The sequence below is a fragment of the Antennarius striatus genome, chromosome 4, assembly GCF_040054535.1.
Source record: "Antennarius striatus isolate MH-2024 chromosome 4, ASM4005453v1, whole genome shotgun sequence".
Taxonomy (NCBI): Eukaryota; Metazoa; Chordata; class Actinopteri; order Lophiiformes; family Antennariidae; genus Antennarius; species Antennarius striatus.
Window position 1 is genome coordinate 1,565,859 of NC_090779.1, and position 17,351 is coordinate 1,583,209.

Below are 17,351 nucleotides of genomic sequence, written 5' to 3' on the forward strand. Positions count from 1 at the left end.
TCTGTCTTTCCACATTAGACATTGTTAGTAGCGGGTTCGTATGTGTTTACTGTTTTTATTTAGTAATAAAGATGAGGTGTCCACGGCGAGCAAATTAAAGGGATGGGAAACTCATCGTAAAGTAATGTTTAGCATTATGAAAAAATCAAATACAACATTTCCTGATGTCTGGCATCATCCCTGGTGTCTGGACACCTTAAAATCTACACTGCAGCAGCTCCGTCACATGGGGTCATAGGTCATCGACGACAGCCTGAACTGTTCTCCCCAGGCCAAAGCGAACCCCTGTCACGAAGAAAAAAAATAAAAATAGCGGTAAGAAAGAAAAGAGAAGAAAATAAGAGAAGAGATAACAGAAAACGGAGAAACGTAGCGACAATCTGGAGAAAAGTGGGTCGAAGATCGGCCAGGTTAACCAGCAGCTGAGGAGAAGTTATGATTCAAAACTTCATATGTTCTTCAAATGTTCAGATATTACGATGTGATACAGATTTTGCATGATTTGAATGAGGCAAAATAACATGCTTTTTCTCTCAAATATATTGTTATAATCATTTGTTTCAGATGTACTGTAAATATTTTCTGTTTAAAAATTTAATTTGGTGTTGAGAAATTCATTTTTAAAACTTGAGTCGTGAAAAAGTCGTCTTATAATCAGGTCGTCTTATATTCGGGCCAGTATGGTATATATGCATGAAAACATCAAAAACTAACTAGAGTGTGCCACTAATATATCTGTGGGGATCATAATCAGTATATATAATATATACTGATTATTTATATACTAATCATAATCATAATATAAAAAATGATTTCAGATGATTTTCTTGATAAATAAGTGCGACAATGTTGGCTTGTTATACTGTCGCTAGCTGTATATTTATATAATAGCGCTGACATGGATTCACCCTGATGCCTAAGATTGCGTCACTTCCGCTGTGAGGGAACACATCGTGACTTATGATATATTTTGTTTGGCCAAGATCCCCATCGATCATAAAAAAAATAAAAATGCCACCGAAACTTTTGTTTAATTTTGAACTTCCAATAATACACCCGGATCCTAAACAGTGACTTCTTCCTGACATTTAACCAAACGTAAATGAGAATATGTTTATCTAAATACATTTCTGAACGCGAACTTAATGTTCTCTTGTTAGTTTTATGTTAATTTCGTGACGTTTTCAGGTACAGTGTTACGTTGCAGGATGACACTTCCTAACTCCACCGCCAGGCGGCGCCATTGGGGGTTCTCACGCGCCTCTCCAACAGCTGTGACGTCACCAGCCTGCTATGAACGAATGAACGAGCGGAGCTCGGAGTCCCACCCGGAGCCACCGCAGCTGCAGCGCTACAGACCGAGCACCCGCCGCCGGGAGGAGCCAAACGCAGGAAGGAACCGAACGATGCGAGCGCTGCTGTCCGCCGCCCAGTAACACGACCGCCGCCGCCCGGAGCAGGACAGACCGGTACCGTGATTTACCGACGGACGAAGAGAGAAGGGATCCGGACCGGGTTGAGCATCACGGCTGCGGTGGTTCCAGAGTCGTTCCGGTCGAACCGAGCGGATCCTCCATTTAAATGCAGTAACGGGACCGAATCCCGGTGTGAGAGAGAGAGAGGGAGCGGAGACAGAGGGACCTTCACCCCGACGCGACCAGCCGACGTTCCCCTGAAGCCACCTTCCTGCCGGTCGTTCCCGGTGCCGGTGAGGCCATCACGCTGTGCTCTCTCGCCATGGGATGTACTCTGAGCGCGGAGGAGAGGGCGGCTCTGGACCGCAGCAAGGCCATCGAGAAGAACCTGAAGGAGGACGGCCTGACCGCGGCCAAGGATGTCAAGCTGCTGCTGCTGGGTAAGAGGAGCCCGGCCCGGGGGCCCCGGGGGGCCAGTCACCGAACATACACCCTCAAACTGACCTAACCACCCCCATCTGGTTATGACGTCACTCTGCAGCCACCTGCCCCAGCAGGACCCGACCCATCAGCTGTGTGCTGGTTCGGTCTCATGGAGGCAGATGGTTGTCAAAAATGGTTGGTTCAGTGGTGTCGGGTGGGGGATTGATTAATCCATTGATTGATTGATTGATTGATTGATTGATTGTGGCCTGGTAGTATTTGATCCGTTTCCGTCTCAGGAAACAGCTGGGCGACGGAGGGATGGAGGAGCATCAGGAAGAAAGGGTGCAGCCACTTCCTCCATCTTTTAATCTCCACCCCACTGCTGTTCTGATTCACTTACGGCTTTAAAGAGGCTGATTCTCACTTTCTCCCACCCCCATCCTCTCCTCTTTCTCTTTCACCATCTCTGTCTCTCTCTCTCCCACACACACACACACACACACACACACACACACACACACACACACACACACACACACACACACACACACACACACATAACCCTGTTTACATTGTCTTGTCTCTTCTCCCCCAGGGGCTGGAGAGTCAGGGAAAAGCACCATCGTCAAACAGATGAAGTAAGTCTCCAATAAGCACGGTCTAATAATTCTATAGTGCAGGTTTTTGTCCTTCTTTCCTCCTAGTCTTTCAGATGCTTAATGCACACACACACACACACACACACACACACACACACACACACACACACACACACACACACACACACATGCATCAATATGTTACACATACACCCTGACGTGAACATGAGCTTGTATCTTGATCGCACCTGGATTTGGAGACATGGTGCAGCTGACTGACCTGAAACACCAGCTGTCAAACATCTGATGTTCCAAACTGTCGTTTATCTGGAACGAATATTAATGTAGCTGCATGTGTGGAAATACTTCAGAAGCGGTTTCATGTTGCCTGTAGATGGTTCTTCATGCTCTACCTTTGTTTCTGAACTGAAGGTTGCTGCTTTTGTTCCTTGATGGTTGCTTTGGATTGAGGTGTTGGTCAGACCCAACCCAGTCTCACTGGTTTATGTAAAACCAGGACACTGACCACGACTTCAGGATCAGCTCAGCTGTCCTCCTACACGGTGTGATGGTTTCTGATGTCTGCGTTCACGTAGTCGGTGCTGAGGTGTTCCACAGGTACATGACAGTGTCTTACTGGTCTGTTACCAGTCTTACTTCACTCCATGCTCTGGGAATCCCCAGCATGCACCTCCAACTTGGTGACATATTTGTGAGGAACTGCTTTTCACACAATTTACAAAACTGGACTCAAATAGAACGATGAAGCTACGTCCAAAGTTAAGGGGTGTAGCTGCTGTACCTGAACAGTCATTCTTCAGTCTGGACGTTTGTGTGTCGTGTGTTTCGTATTTTAATATTTTGCTATAGCTTCTGGTTTGGCAAGGTAGGCGCAATTCCAGGTAAAATAAAATTCAAACAAAAGAATTGTCTAGTTCTTATAGAGCTAACTGTTGTGACACAATCAGTTGCCAGCCAGTAATACAGCCTTGTATAGATATATACAGTATATATATACTATTGGCAATAATACGTGACCTTTTGCATGTGTGTGAAGTTAAAACACCAGCATGTTGTCCTGTGGTTTAATTAATCTCCTGCATCATGACAGTAACCTTTGACCCCACCCATGCTCGTGTGTGTTCACACTGAGGTCCTCACACACGTCTGATGCTCTAACAGCGTCGTATTTATGCTGTCATTGCAGTAATCCTGTTATTTTATCAGCAGGATTTCCAGTAGTTCTCTTTGTAATGTCAGTGCTGTAGTCCTCCCCAGTTCACCCCCCCTCCATGGATCTATAATCCCGTCGTGACATATGTTTTTTTCTTTCAATCTCCTCCGCTGTGTGAGGGCGTTTAGCCGATAATAGGCTCTGGCTGTGGTCATATAGTGACATATCACATAAGGACATGATCCAGTGGCTCCAGACGGGCCGTTAATGGTCAGTCCAGCAGCAGAGCACGTCCACCCCCCCACTGACCCGTGTGCCCCCCGGCTCCATTCAGTATACAGGAGGACGCGTCCTTTGGAGCACTGGACTGTAAAGCAAACATTTGTATGACTTTGAGTGATGCTAATGAATGCTAATATGGGCTGGTGCTGCTCCATGTGTTGTGGTCTATATTGCAGAAATGCAGTAATTGGAGGTAATTACTACTTCCTAATATTTCTTGGGAATGAATTGATTGGATCATATTTAGGGGACGTGACGAATCCTCCCCCCATCGCTTGAGAATCCTGACTTCACTCCAACAGATGATCCGTCAGTCGGAGTGTTGACCATGAAGGACTGACTGCTGCCGTGTAGAAGGTGAATTTATTTGCAGCGACCATCTGAGGAGCAGACAGCGCCCTGCGAGTCGGGCCGACGCTTCCCTCCACAGACACTCTGCTATTTCCGGAGGCGCATTAGAGGAGCAGAAAGCCCTCGCTGCGTTTCCCTTCACAGGGCTTTTAACATCTGGGGTGTGCTCAAGTGACCGATTGTGTGTGTGTGTGTGTGTGTGTGTGTGTGTGTGTGTGTTCTTCAGAGGGGAACAGAGATGAGTGGATTAGATTTAAATTGTATGGAGTGAGTACGTGGAGCTGCAGTGTGTGCTGCAGCCGTCCATGTGATCTCAGCCGGTGGAAGTAAGGAGTCTATTAGCACTCTGCACAATACAGTGGAAAAATACTGCATCTGTGGGCCCCCTTCAACACTGCTAGTCTGTTCTGTTGGCTGTTAAAGGGATTGACCTAAAATGTACCCAATTTTTCCAGACAGTACGTGTTGTGTCCTCCTTGAAACACTGATTATTGGTTTGTGAGATGATGAAATCACAGAGGGACAAAAAGCCATGACAAAGCACTGATAATATCTCTGTGGAGAGCACAGGTGCACCCGTGTGTGTGTGTGTGTGTGTGTGTGTGTGTGTGTGTGTGTGTGTGTGTGTGTGTGTGTGTGTGTGTGTGTGTGTGTGTGTGTGTGTGTGTGTGTGTGTGTGTGTGTGTGTGTGTGTGTGCATGAGACATAAAACAGAGTGCACTACAGTTTTATGGATGAGTGCTATATCAGGGTGTGAATCCACAGCACAGTAACGTAGAAGTGCACTTAGAAGAGCAGGAACATGAGGAATGACAAAGCAAAGGGAGAAAAGTCATGACTGTGCAGAAAGAAAGGGATGGTAAAGGGGGTGTTTAGCCTGGCGGTGTGTACGCGCACACGTTGGGCCGGCACCAGGGCCCTGGTCATGTGTGAACAACATATCTGTACCCCCGCGTGGAGCTGTGGACCACACCATCTGTTTGCGAGGCCTGGGCGTACTCGTGTGTTTAGACGTGTGCAAAGGTCCTCTCTCTGCCCAGCTGGCACGCTGACCTCTCCAGCAGCGTTCACTATGTGTGAGGAAAATCACTTAATGCAGTAATATTCCCATATAATTGAGCAGAAGGTAGCCGCTGAGTAGCACACTGGGAGGAAGAGACTAGAGGTAGAGGACAGCCAATAGGGGATTTTTCATTGGTTGATATTGTGATAAGGGATTTGATTATCAATAACAACATTATAGAAATAGATATTTAACCTCAGAAACCAGATACTGGTTAAATAAAAGCCAAATGTTAGAAAACCCAATTCAAATCTGGATTTGTCCAGCTGACACACACCTGACGTATCAATAAATCTGGAAGCAGGTTCAGGCGTCTGTGGTTTGAACATTTCTGGTTCTGATTCTCCTTTATTGCGTCAGTTTTTTTAGGGGTCAAGAAGGCCGCTGGCGTGTTCCACAACGGAAGAGTTTATGTAAAGACAACTTGAGCACACGGCATTCTGTACAGAGTTGTGTCCATGTTTCAGGCACTTGTGATTTATTTTCTGTATTGGTCAGAGTAAGAAAAATTTTATTTAACGATCACGTAATCGATTGCGACAAATCGTTTCTGGCTGAGGGTCGATGGAGGCGGAGCCTGAGCGATGCTATTGATGCTATCTGTAGTCGCATTGTGAGAAATATAAGATCCCATATTGTTATCCTCAACGATCAACAGTCAGACTATTTGTTCCTGACTTTGTGGTCCCTCCGTTGGGTTTACATTGGAGACAGTACAGCGCCAGCCCTCTGGCTACACACAGCACCTTTAAAAAACAGACCATAGTTAGACTTTATGACTTATCTGTTCTCGCTGATAGCTAGAGGACACATTTTCATACCTGATTACATCTCCAGGTACTATCTCTTTCAATCATTAACAGTCTGCAACCCATACGACTCTGTATTAGCTACTAGATGGAGGACATGGTGGGATTAATGCGGTGTACAGGTGCTGAATAGTAGCAGTCCAGGTCTCCTGTTTGTCTCATAAAGCACATTTTGAACAGAGACTGACTGTACACAAACGAGGTTTCTGTGTGAAGAATATTCAGGTCTTGTCACTCTTATTGTCCTTGATTGGTAGTTTACTCTTTTACGATCTGTGTGTGTTTGTGCCACACTGACATGATCGGAGGCGACTGGCTGAAGGGAGAACAAACGCTGTCCGTCCCCCACGGCTGCTCTGTTTCCCACAGGCTTTTCCCACTGTGTGAGTGTGGCTTCTCTACAACAGGAGATAATTAGGTTTAAGCCTCAGAAGAGGAGAATGAAAGGGGGAGGGGAGGAAGATGGAGGAAAAAGGTGGTGTTTGTGCAGAATGGATGAGGGGGAGAGGTTAAGGGGGCTTAGAGATGCTGCAGGAATTAAAAGGAGAGATAGAAAGGAAGAGGGGAGCAGTCTGGAAGTTGGTGTATGAAGCACTGAACATGAAAGTGGTTAAGATGGAGAGAAGTGATGAAGAATGAAGTGAGAAGAGAGAAAAAAAAGAGTGACAGGGACTCAGCAGGAGACACTAAGTAGGAAAATTCAATTGATGTGGAAGCCTGAAAGGAAACAGGAGAGGAGTGAAGAGGGTAAAGGCAGGATCAGTGTAAATGTGGTTGGGGGAGGAAGGAGGAGAGAAGGGGAGCTATTTTGAGCGAGAGAGACTGGCAAGTGAAAGAACATATTCTCACTTATTAAGAAAGCTGGATGAAGTGAGGAAAGGAGACGAGAATGGGTCTGTAGAGGACAGAGTGCTTTGACTTCTGTCCTGGACTCTGTTGTCCGTGATAATTATTAGTCTTCCTCTTCCAGCGATGATCAGACACAAGGAGAGAAAATAGAATGGCACATGGAAGTGGGATGTATACTGTCAGTCTGCAGCGTGCTGTCTAAGACAGTCCTTTAGCAAGCTGGCCATCCATTGGGACAATGTGGCTGTGGATGAGTTTGTCAATGGAATGGTGGGATTGGCTGCCTCAGTGAGATGTGAGTTAACGGCAACACGATGTTTCATTAGTGTTTCAGTTACGTTTGTGTTTTATAAATAACAGAGAGAAATCCTTTACATCAAGGGTGTCAAACTCATCTTCACCGAGGGCCACATCAGCATAAGGGCCAGATGTAACTAATAAAGGTAACTAAATGTAACTCAGTGTAATGTAACTAAATGTAACTACTCCTTAATGTAACTAATAAATGTAACTAAATGTAACTCAGTGTAATGTAACTAAATGTAACTACTCTTAATGTAACTAATAAATGTAACTAAATGTAACTCAGTGTAATGTAACTAAATGTAACTACTCCTTAATGTAACTAATAAATGTAACTAAATGTAACTCAGTGTAATGTAACTAAATGTAACTACTCCTTAATGTAACTAATAAATGTAACTAAATGTAACTCAGTGTAATGTAACTAAATGTAACTACTCCTTAATGTAACTAATAAATGTAACTAAATGTAACTCAGTGTAATGTAACTAAATGTAACTACTTAATGTAACTAATAAATGTAACTAAATGTAACTCAGTGTAATGTAACTAAATGTAACTACTCCTTAATGTAATAAATGTAACTAAATGTAACTCAGTGTAATGTAACTAAATGTAACTACTCCTTAATGTAACTAATAAATGTAACTAAATGTAACTCAGTGTAATGTAACTAAATGTAACTACTTAATGTAACTAATAAATGTAACTAAATGTAACTCAGTGTAATGTAACTAAATGTAACTACTCCTTAATGTAACTAATAAATGTAACTAAATGTAACTCAGTGTAATGTAACTAAATGTAACTACTCCTTAATGTAACTAATAAATCTAACTAAATGTAACTCAGTGTAATGTAACTAAATGTAACTACTCCTTAATGTTAAATAACTGAATTTCTGACTGATTCTAGTTCCAAACATTACAGTTAGACAGAAAAAACATGTTTGTTTGTTTCTCTGTTCTAAAATAAATCCTTTTCATTTGCGGGTTATTAAACCCACAGAACTCCATCAATCAAGGATCAAACTATCAATCAATAAAGAAAAATGACATCACTCACAAGTTAGGAAGTTAACTTTGTTCACAACCTTTAGTCAGAGTTCAAATGGGCTGGATTACTGCATTGTGGGAAATGTAGTTTTGCTCAAAGCACACTTTAAACCTATTTATTTTTTGACACTCTGATGTGCCACACAAAATGTGGCGGGCCACATTTGGCCCCCGGGCCTTGAATCTGACACATGTGCTTTAGATGCACACTAACAGCATGTTGAACATTAGTTCGTTTGGACGCTACCCCTACTGTTTCGATGCTGCTTGCATTTACTATGTCCTGATGTTTGTGGTGTGAATGTTCATCAGTGTGATTCTAGATCAGAAGACCAAAACATTTAGAGGTATTGTAGACCAGTGCAGGAGCTGATGTGTTAATACAGGTATTCCTAAAGATACTAACATTTGACTTAAAAATTGGACTTGCCAACAACTGCGCGACGCCAATCCGACTCCTGTAGTTCCCCTTTCTGCTGCAACCCCTGTTGACCTCACACATCTCCAACACTCGTGCCCCCCATCTTGTCCTTGTACGTATCTCTGTAAGCATCTCAGAGTGTCAGGTTTGTAATGTTTTGGATGCTTTTCTGTTCATCATGGCCAATAAAGCAAAGGTTAGTGCTAGTGGTAGTAGCAAGAAGCATATGCCAGTGATCTGCCTCTCAACAGCAATAACTCTTCCCTCGTCCTCTTCCTTTACTCTTAAGGTAAGTTACATTATGATATTACAGTTTTTTATTTTATTATGTTTCTTTTATATTCTACTATTGTGTCTTTTTAAGTCTTAGTGAATAGTACTTTCTTAATTAGAGTGGTAGTGACATTTAAATGACCTCAGATGGTGATTCTAGATTCATCCTACATTCTAGCTTCTTCCGCTTTTTGTGATCACAGGTGCTGCTGGAGCCTATTCCAGTGAGAATATTAGGGGCACAAAGTTACAGGCGCACCACCGGTGCACGGCAAAGCCACACCAAAGACAAGCAACCTTTCACGTACGCACTCACACCTACACGCTATTCTGAAATGACCAATCCTCCTAAACGTCATGCTTTTAGGTATGAGGAAGCCGGAGAATCCAGAGAGAACTTACAAACTCTGCACAAAAAGTATTCAAACCCGAACTGCAACAGCACTACCTACTGGTCGCCACGCTGAACAGCAGGTAGTAACAGTAGGTAGAGGGCTACATGTTTACTGGGTGGCAAATCAAAAGCAACATTTGCAGGCACTTCGCCATTATTACCGAGTTTAGAAGAAACCCAGAGAATAATCATGTCACTAAAAACTAATTGATCAATCAAATGACTACATTACTGATGAGACAGAAACTGAAATCTTCTCATCATTGATGTCCTCTCACTACTAGTTAGCCAGTTAGCTACTTAGCTTCATATTACTGACAAACCAGACATGTAGCCTACTGACATGGACAAACACAACCTCTCAGTCTACCCTCTTCCTTCAGATGCTGGGCTGGTCTTATTGAACTACGAACTTTATTTGTACGTGTTCAAACTGCCTGCTATATCAATCAATCAACTTATTTACATAGCACTTAATCACGTCCAAAGCGCTTTAACAGACAGAAACCCAATGCTTGCTTCCAGAGCAAGCATAAGAGACAGCGTCGGGGAAAAACTCCCCCATTGAGGAAGAAACTCCGGGCAGGACCCAGACTCTGGTGGGCGATCATCTGCATTGACCGGTTATATGCTGATATTACGATTATTCAATCAGTAATATTTAAGAAGAAACCCCCACAGACCTGTGTTTAATCCTCCCGCTCTTTGTGAAGCTCATCTATCCATCCACCCATCCATCCATCCATCCATCCATCCATCCATCCATCCACCCATCCATCCATCCATCCATCCACCCATCCATCCATCCATCCATCCATCCATCCATCCATCCATCCACCCATCCATCCATCCATCCATCCACCCATCCATCCACCCATCCATCTATCCATCCACCCATCCATCCATCCATCCATCCATCCAGCCATCTTCCCATCCATCCATCCATCCATCTACCCATCCATCCATCCACCCATCCATCCATCCATCCATCCATCCATCCATCCATTTTCTTGTAGATGACGCCACCATAATCGTCTTGTCTACAGCCAGTTGTCGGTTGGCTATGGGTGAGATGTGGGGTACACCCCCCCCCCCAATGCATTGGGGCTACAATAACTGTAGCAATTAATCATTATTGATTACTACAATCTTTATTTTTCCATTTTTTATTCAATTAATTATTCATCTGTGAATCATCACATAATGTCCTAAAATCGCACTTTTCATCACAATTACCCAGAATTCAAAGGGCTTGCTTTTAAGTCAGACCAACGATCCCAAACCATTCCTTATAAATTCAGTATAAATGTGAGTGAGGGGGTTTTCAGTTAGCAGACATTGACTTTTTGATCAATTATCCATATAGTTTGTTTTGACGAAACAGTTGATTTATCAGCTATTGTAGCTCCAGTGGTGACACGCCAGACGTGTTGAGTTCATTGTCTGTTCCTCTCCTGCTCTGATTCTTCTTTTATCACAATGGAGGGTGCTTTTGCTTTCAGCCACCTCTCTGTTGTGTGAGGACATGGTGCGCTGTGTGTGTGTGTGTGTGTGTGTGTGTGTGTGTGTGTGTGTGTGTGTGTGTGTGTGTGGTCCGCGTGCTAATCCTGCTTCTTATAAAAACAAAGGTCCTTTGTAGGAGGAAGTTGTGTGTGTGTGTGTGTGTGTGTGTATTTCCTGTGGATATGTTCATGTGGTTGTGTATGCGTTTTATTTTTTGATCAATGTATTTGGAAGACTTAATGTGGGCTCAGTGCACTGCCAGACAAAGGACTCCTGTTCCAGTGACCGCATTGGGCTGATATGAAGTCAGCTGATGACGAGGTGGCTGGACCGGCCACAACCGGAGCGCATTCACCATCACCAAAACCTATCCATCTAATCTCATCCAACTCACACACATTTATATATTCATGTGGAACTGACTGTGATCAACAAAAACAAATGAAGTAAAACATGTGATCATTATAATTTAGTTACATCTGAGCACATAGAATTTAAATCTAGTGGAACTATTTTTTCTTTCATTTGTAGTACAATTACAATTTTCAAAAACACTAGTGATTTTAAACTAGTACAGGGTGGGTACCAGTGTGTGTGTGTGTGTGTGTGTGTGTGTGTGTGTGTGTGTGTGTGTGTAGAACTGCTACAGGTTTCACTAAAGTTTCACCAAACTATTATGCAGGTAGGTGCAGTACGTGTTCTATGTGAAACATGGTAAATGATTTTTACTAATATACCTCTTTCCTTGTCTAACTACCCCAAGTGCTTTCCAATAAAAATACCCCCCCACCCTAACATTGATCAATTGGCACCAGGCACCACTTGCTCTTTGGAGCGTTAACCCTTCACACCATCACTCCCCCACCAGTGGAACTATCACTGGGAGCAGTTTGGGCTTCAGTATCTTAAAAGGTTTCTTTAAAAAGTACATTAAAAATGAAATATACTGCCAGGATTGAACCCAAGAAGTGGAAATCCAGATTTCACATAAAATTATTGGTAGTTACACTTTTTTTTGCTGCCAGGCTTCAGTCAGGACAGCTCTGTCTCTGTTTCCACCTGACGACTGGAATGTCCTCGCTATGAATCCCTCAACGTAATTAATATTGACACAAGGGATGACAGAGAAGCTGAATAATTAAATTTCAACCTTGTATCTGGGACAACCTGTAGCTCTACATCTCTGGCTCTCCTCCTTTCCTACATCCTGACTCCATTACCTTTATCAATGACCTTTATCAATGACTCAAATTACCTGTAACGGAGCACTTGTTGACTTATCCTGGCTGTTATATTGATATTATCAACAGCTCTTGGAACAGCAGCTTACTATAACTGTACTGGAACAACTGGCCTGCAGAGAACTGGTCACTAATTCTATGTAACTGTGCGGAAGCCTGCATTCTGTTCAGCTCAAAACTCACCTCTACATAGTTTGGACCTGTTTTCCTTCCCTCTGAAGTCTACCGGCAACAGAGACGATTTGGACAACACCATGATTGTGCAAATATCTGTCCTACAAGCGAATAGTGAATACCAAATTATCACGGCTCAACAAATGTAGGTTTCAAAGAAGTTTTTTTTGTCACAATTCAAATACCTTTTTTACTATGACTGCATGTGGCTTTAAAAACACCATTGTGTTTCAGAGTCAAGAATTACTGCACCTGGAAGTCAAACCCTCTTGAAATCAAAGCCCCTACTGGGATATAGTATATGTAATTTTGTATTGGTAGGGAATTTCCTTTGATTAATTTCCCGTCTTTCTGTCAACTTTTCAACATGAGGCCAAGATGTGCACAATTCAAAAGGGTCAAAATTTGACTTGTTTTGTGGAATGAAAGTCCGGTTTTGTGTAGCCAGGGATCGTTAGCATTCCCTGAGTGGATGTTGTATTTCAATTCATCAATCAACCTTTATTTATATAGCGCTTTATCACACCAGCAGACATTTCAAAGCGCATTAACAGACAGAGAAACCGAACAGAACCCTCCAGCGCATAAGAGAAAAACTCCCTCATTGAGGAAGAAACTCCGGGCAGGACCCAGACTCTGGAGGGTGGTCATCCTCCTTGACCGGTCGGGTTATAGATGCTGTATTTGTGTTCTGCAAACCTGTCTTGTAAATGTGAAAAGTTGTTGTTCTTCCATTGTCTAACACTTAGCAGCTGGAGGATTGGTGCTTTATTTAAGATAGATTTATAATTCATCCCTTATTTAGGGTCAAACCTACAGTCAAAGACTCCCATTGGTTGTTCCCCCCATGTCCCCTTCAACAGATATCTCTAGATCTGTTTGACTCCCCAACGAGGGCTTGATTTTGTAACATTCTGGCGCTTGTGTCTGAACTTAGAGGCCGACGTGTTGATTGGTTTGGAGACAGAACCAAGACGTTTTGTTGGCTTATCTTCATTTAACTTTAGAATGAAAATGTAGTATTGGTGAACTCTATTCCAGTGATTCCAGAATTCATTGCAAACTGGAATCTTTCACAGTTAAGCAGATTGAAGAGTCAAGAACCAACCTGAGAGACGTACACCCCGAAGTTAAAGTACAGTGGAGCCAAAATCGTGTTTATGAAATGGTCGCAAGTCATTAACTTCGTACAGCCGTGGATCTGAGCAGATGTCATGACGGTCGGTCAGGAAAAACACTTCCCGCCGCATGCTGCTGTGTAGTTTTTGAGGCAGTGTGAAAGATGTTAAATGTCAGCGAAATAATTCGAGAAACTCACAAACGATGGCTGAATTAAAAGGATGCAGAGCAAGATTTTAGGGTGTGACTCCGAGCAGCTGTTGTTAGAGAACTGTTAATGAGACAACAGCTCTGGTGCTGCAGCCGTCACCCTGAGCTTTACCTGGTGATAACCTGTGTGTGTGTGTGTGTGTGTGTGTGTGTGTGTGTGTGTGTGTGTGTGTGTGTGTGTGTGTGTGTGTGTGCATTTCAGCTTCCCTGTAGAGATAAGTCACAGGGGAGGAAGAAAGGGTGCGTAAGTGTGTTTTATTAATTAATAATTTATTGCAAATGCAAAAGAAACGGTCAGAGGAGAGAATGAAAAGGAAGAAGGAATCATTAGTGAGAAGGAGTGAGAAGAAGAGCCAGAAGAAATGGCGGTGAGTGGGTGAAACTGACGAGGAACCAGTATGATGTGAGGCAGGGAGAATTCAGAGAGACGGGGCCCCCTCCTCTCTGAAGTCAGGGAAGAGGACTTGGCAGAGAGACGCGGAGAGAGATAACATGTGACGGTAAGGCTGAGAGATAATGGCAGACAGATTTAATGAGGTCTCCCCAGATGTAATGCTGAACTGTAATTATTCTGCCCTCCTGTCTGCCTGCTCTACATGCATGTGTGCAGCTGCACCAGTCAGAAGCAGGCCGTGTCCCTTGGCACAACAAGTCTCTATCAGCACATGACCCCCCAGGAGGACGGACCCCACCCTCGCAAGATCCCCAAACCAAATATACCGATCAATTAATGCAAATCGTCATGACGATGGGGCTGCAGTTGTCGTGAGAACTTCACCATGTTTATTTGGTGTGCTTTGTGCTAAGGAGCAGAGAACAGGAAGTACCCATGAGGGAGTGGGCGGGGCTTTAGTGGTGCTCTGACCTCATGATAGCTCCAGACCTGAAGACAAACTAAACACTCCCGTTCCTTCCCGTTAAATGCGTTTCAGCCGTGGCACGCAGCAGCTGACGGGCCCCTCCCTGCCCCAGAGTGCCCCACAATCGTTGGGCTGCGTCTAATTACTATTTAGACTTTCCAGTCTTGAGTGAGAGTCATCCAGAATTCATGGGCAGTGGTTAGGTATGGAAGTCTGCTTTTGGGTGTTTAGGCAGCTGGTGATGGCGTGGGTCACCCAACGACACCTTCACCCAGGGTGTCAAGGATGTTTTTATGCAGAATAGTTTTGGGTCGAAGACGGAATCACAAAGTTTTCAAAGGAAATTGTTGTGTTAAAATTAGGACTATGAGTTCAGGATCAGTTTAATAATGTAGTTAAATTAGTCTGTGAAGTTTGTGAGATTCAGTCTTACTGTTTAAAGGATGGGTGCAGGAAAATTACTGAAGTGGGATAGAAAGATCCAACATAGGATGAGACATTTGAAAGAAAAACACAAATCTCACCTCAACCCGGCTTGGGATCTGTTGAGTGAGTGGATTCATATCAAGAAATGAGTAGTCCCTCAGGTCGTTGTTGGACCCCAGTGCTGGAGCATCCCGTTATCTCTGTACTGGTACCGTGAAAAGACACCAGGAACTGAGCTCCTGAAGGTGTCGGAGAGAGAATGTGAACTCAGGGTGCTGCTTGACCTCAGGGTGTGACGGTAAGTGGAGGCGAGTGACAGAGAAGATGATGCCTCTATTACTGTGTGTGTGTGTGTGTGTGTGTGTGTGTGTGTGTGTGTGTGTGTGTGTGTGTGTGTGTGTGTGTGTGTGTGTTTCAGGATGTGGGCTGTATTACTGACACTGTTTGTTATTTATAGCTTCTTTTGGATTATCTTCCTCTTCTCTCACACCCTTTGTCACCACCGCATTTTAACCCGTTTCTCCTTCGCTCACGACCTCTAACGTTCTACTCACACCTACAAAGACATACTGGTGCGTGCGCACACACACACACACACACACACACACACACACACACACACACACATACAGTGGTGACGGGAGATGGACAGTGTGCACTTTGTCATGACTCAGTGTTCTGTCGACAATGACCACAGAGTTGATGAGCGGTGTGGTGATAAAGACTCAATCACACAGGACTCTGTGTGTGTGTGTGTGTGTGTGTGTGTATGTGTGTGTGTGTGTGTGTGTGTGTGTGTGTGTGTGTGTGTTTATGTGTGTGAGGATTAATAGCAGCAGCAATGAAGCAGAGCAGAGATAAGGACCCAATTGCACAACATGGATTGTGGGCTGTGCAAGTGTGTGTGTGCGTGTGTGTGTGTGTGTGTGTGTGTGTGTGTGTGTGTGTGTGTGTGTGTGGGTGTGGGTGTGTGTGTGTGTGTGCGTGTGTGACATGAGTAGGTGTGATGTAGGGACATAACATGCACCGTCTAGGGGGATATCTTAACGGTTGTTAAGAGGACGTGCGAGCTGACAGTATTCAGTAGGTAAAACCCTTCATGACAGCCAATCAGGATGCCCGGTCTTTGTCTGGTGTCGCCCAGTAGAACAAATAGCTGAAGTGTGTGAGTGTGAATGCAGCGTGTACTGGGTTAGTGAACACGGAGACCAAAGAAACACATCAGGAAACAGCTCCAGCCTCTCCAGCCACGTCGTTAGACTGGATGCAGAAGAATATGAAAAGATGAAAAGTGCCTCCAGAATACAAAGGAAGTGATGTTACCTGGATACCTGCGTCCACCTCCAGTTTAAGTTTGTGATGCTCGAGATTTATTGAACTTATAACTGATGGCAATAGAAAAATATTTAGACTTTTTGGTGGTAATGAAATTATAAAAGGACATGAAGCTCCAAATTGCTCCAAATTGCTCCAGCTTTTTTGCCATTTCTGCCATGCGTACACATACCAAGAACTGAAATTGCATTTAACATGAAGCTAAGAACATGTGTGTCCATATGTGACATCAGTATGTTACGTACCATTCAACATCGTGAGGAAATCAGTCAGATCCTGAACTGGTGATGCTGATCTTTGCTGATGAGAACATCCATCCTTGTAGGTGAAAGCAGGTCAGACTGATTCACCACCAATTCCAAAGTGTGATTGGATGAAGTCTTCCCATGGGCTCACCACCTGTGGGAGGGGCCAAAGGGGTCGGGTGCATTGTGAGCTGGGCGGTGGCCGAAGGCGGGGACCTTGGCGATCCGATCCCCGGCTACAGAAGCTGGCTCTTGAGACGTGGAATGTCACCTCTCTGGCAGGGAAGGAGCCTGAGCTGGTGTGTGAGGTCGAGAAGTTCCGACTAGATATAGTCGGGCTCACCTCCACACACAGCTTGGGCTCTGGTACCAGTCCTCTCGAGAGGGGTTGGACTCTCCTCCACTCTGGAGTTGCCCATGGTGAGAGACGCCGAGCAGGTGTGGGTATACTTATAGCCCCCCGGCTATAAGTATACCTGTACATTGGGGTTCACCCCGGTGGACGAGAGGGTAGCCTCCCTCCGCCTTCGGGTGGGTGGATGGGTCCTGACTTTGTGCTTATGCACCAAACAGCAGTTCAGAGTACCCACCCTTTTTGGAGTCCTTGGAGGGGGTGCTGGAGAGCGCTCCCACTGGGGACTCCATCGTTCTGCTGGGGGACTTCAATGCTCACGTGGGCAATGACAGTGAGACTTGGAAGGGTGTGATTGGAACGGAACGGCGCCCCCTGATCAGAACCCGAGTGGTGTTCAGTTATTGGACTTCTGGACTTCTGTGCTCGTCACGGACTGTCCATAACGAACACCATGTTCAGACATAAGGGT

The 17,351-nt window shown here is 44.3% G+C and overlaps 1 protein-coding gene across 2 annotated transcripts in view; it reads left to right on the forward strand.

Annotated features, from left to right (window-relative positions):
- The first annotated feature begins 1,339 nt into the window (after window positions 1–1,339).
- LOC137594321 (guanine nucleotide-binding protein G(o) subunit alpha) overlaps window positions 1,340–17,351 on the forward strand; it is an 89,574-nt gene continuing 73,562 nt past the window's right edge. For both annotated transcript variants that reach the window (XM_068313731.1, XM_068313730.1), the window contains exons 1-2: window positions 1,340–1,855; window positions 2,437–2,479. In XM_068313731.1, coding sequence (XP_068169832.1) covers window positions 1,738–1,855; window positions 2,437–2,479 — 161 coding nt within the window. In that variant the 5' untranslated portion in view covers window positions 1,340–1,737. The remainder of the gene's footprint in view (window positions 1,856–2,436; window positions 2,480–17,351) is intronic.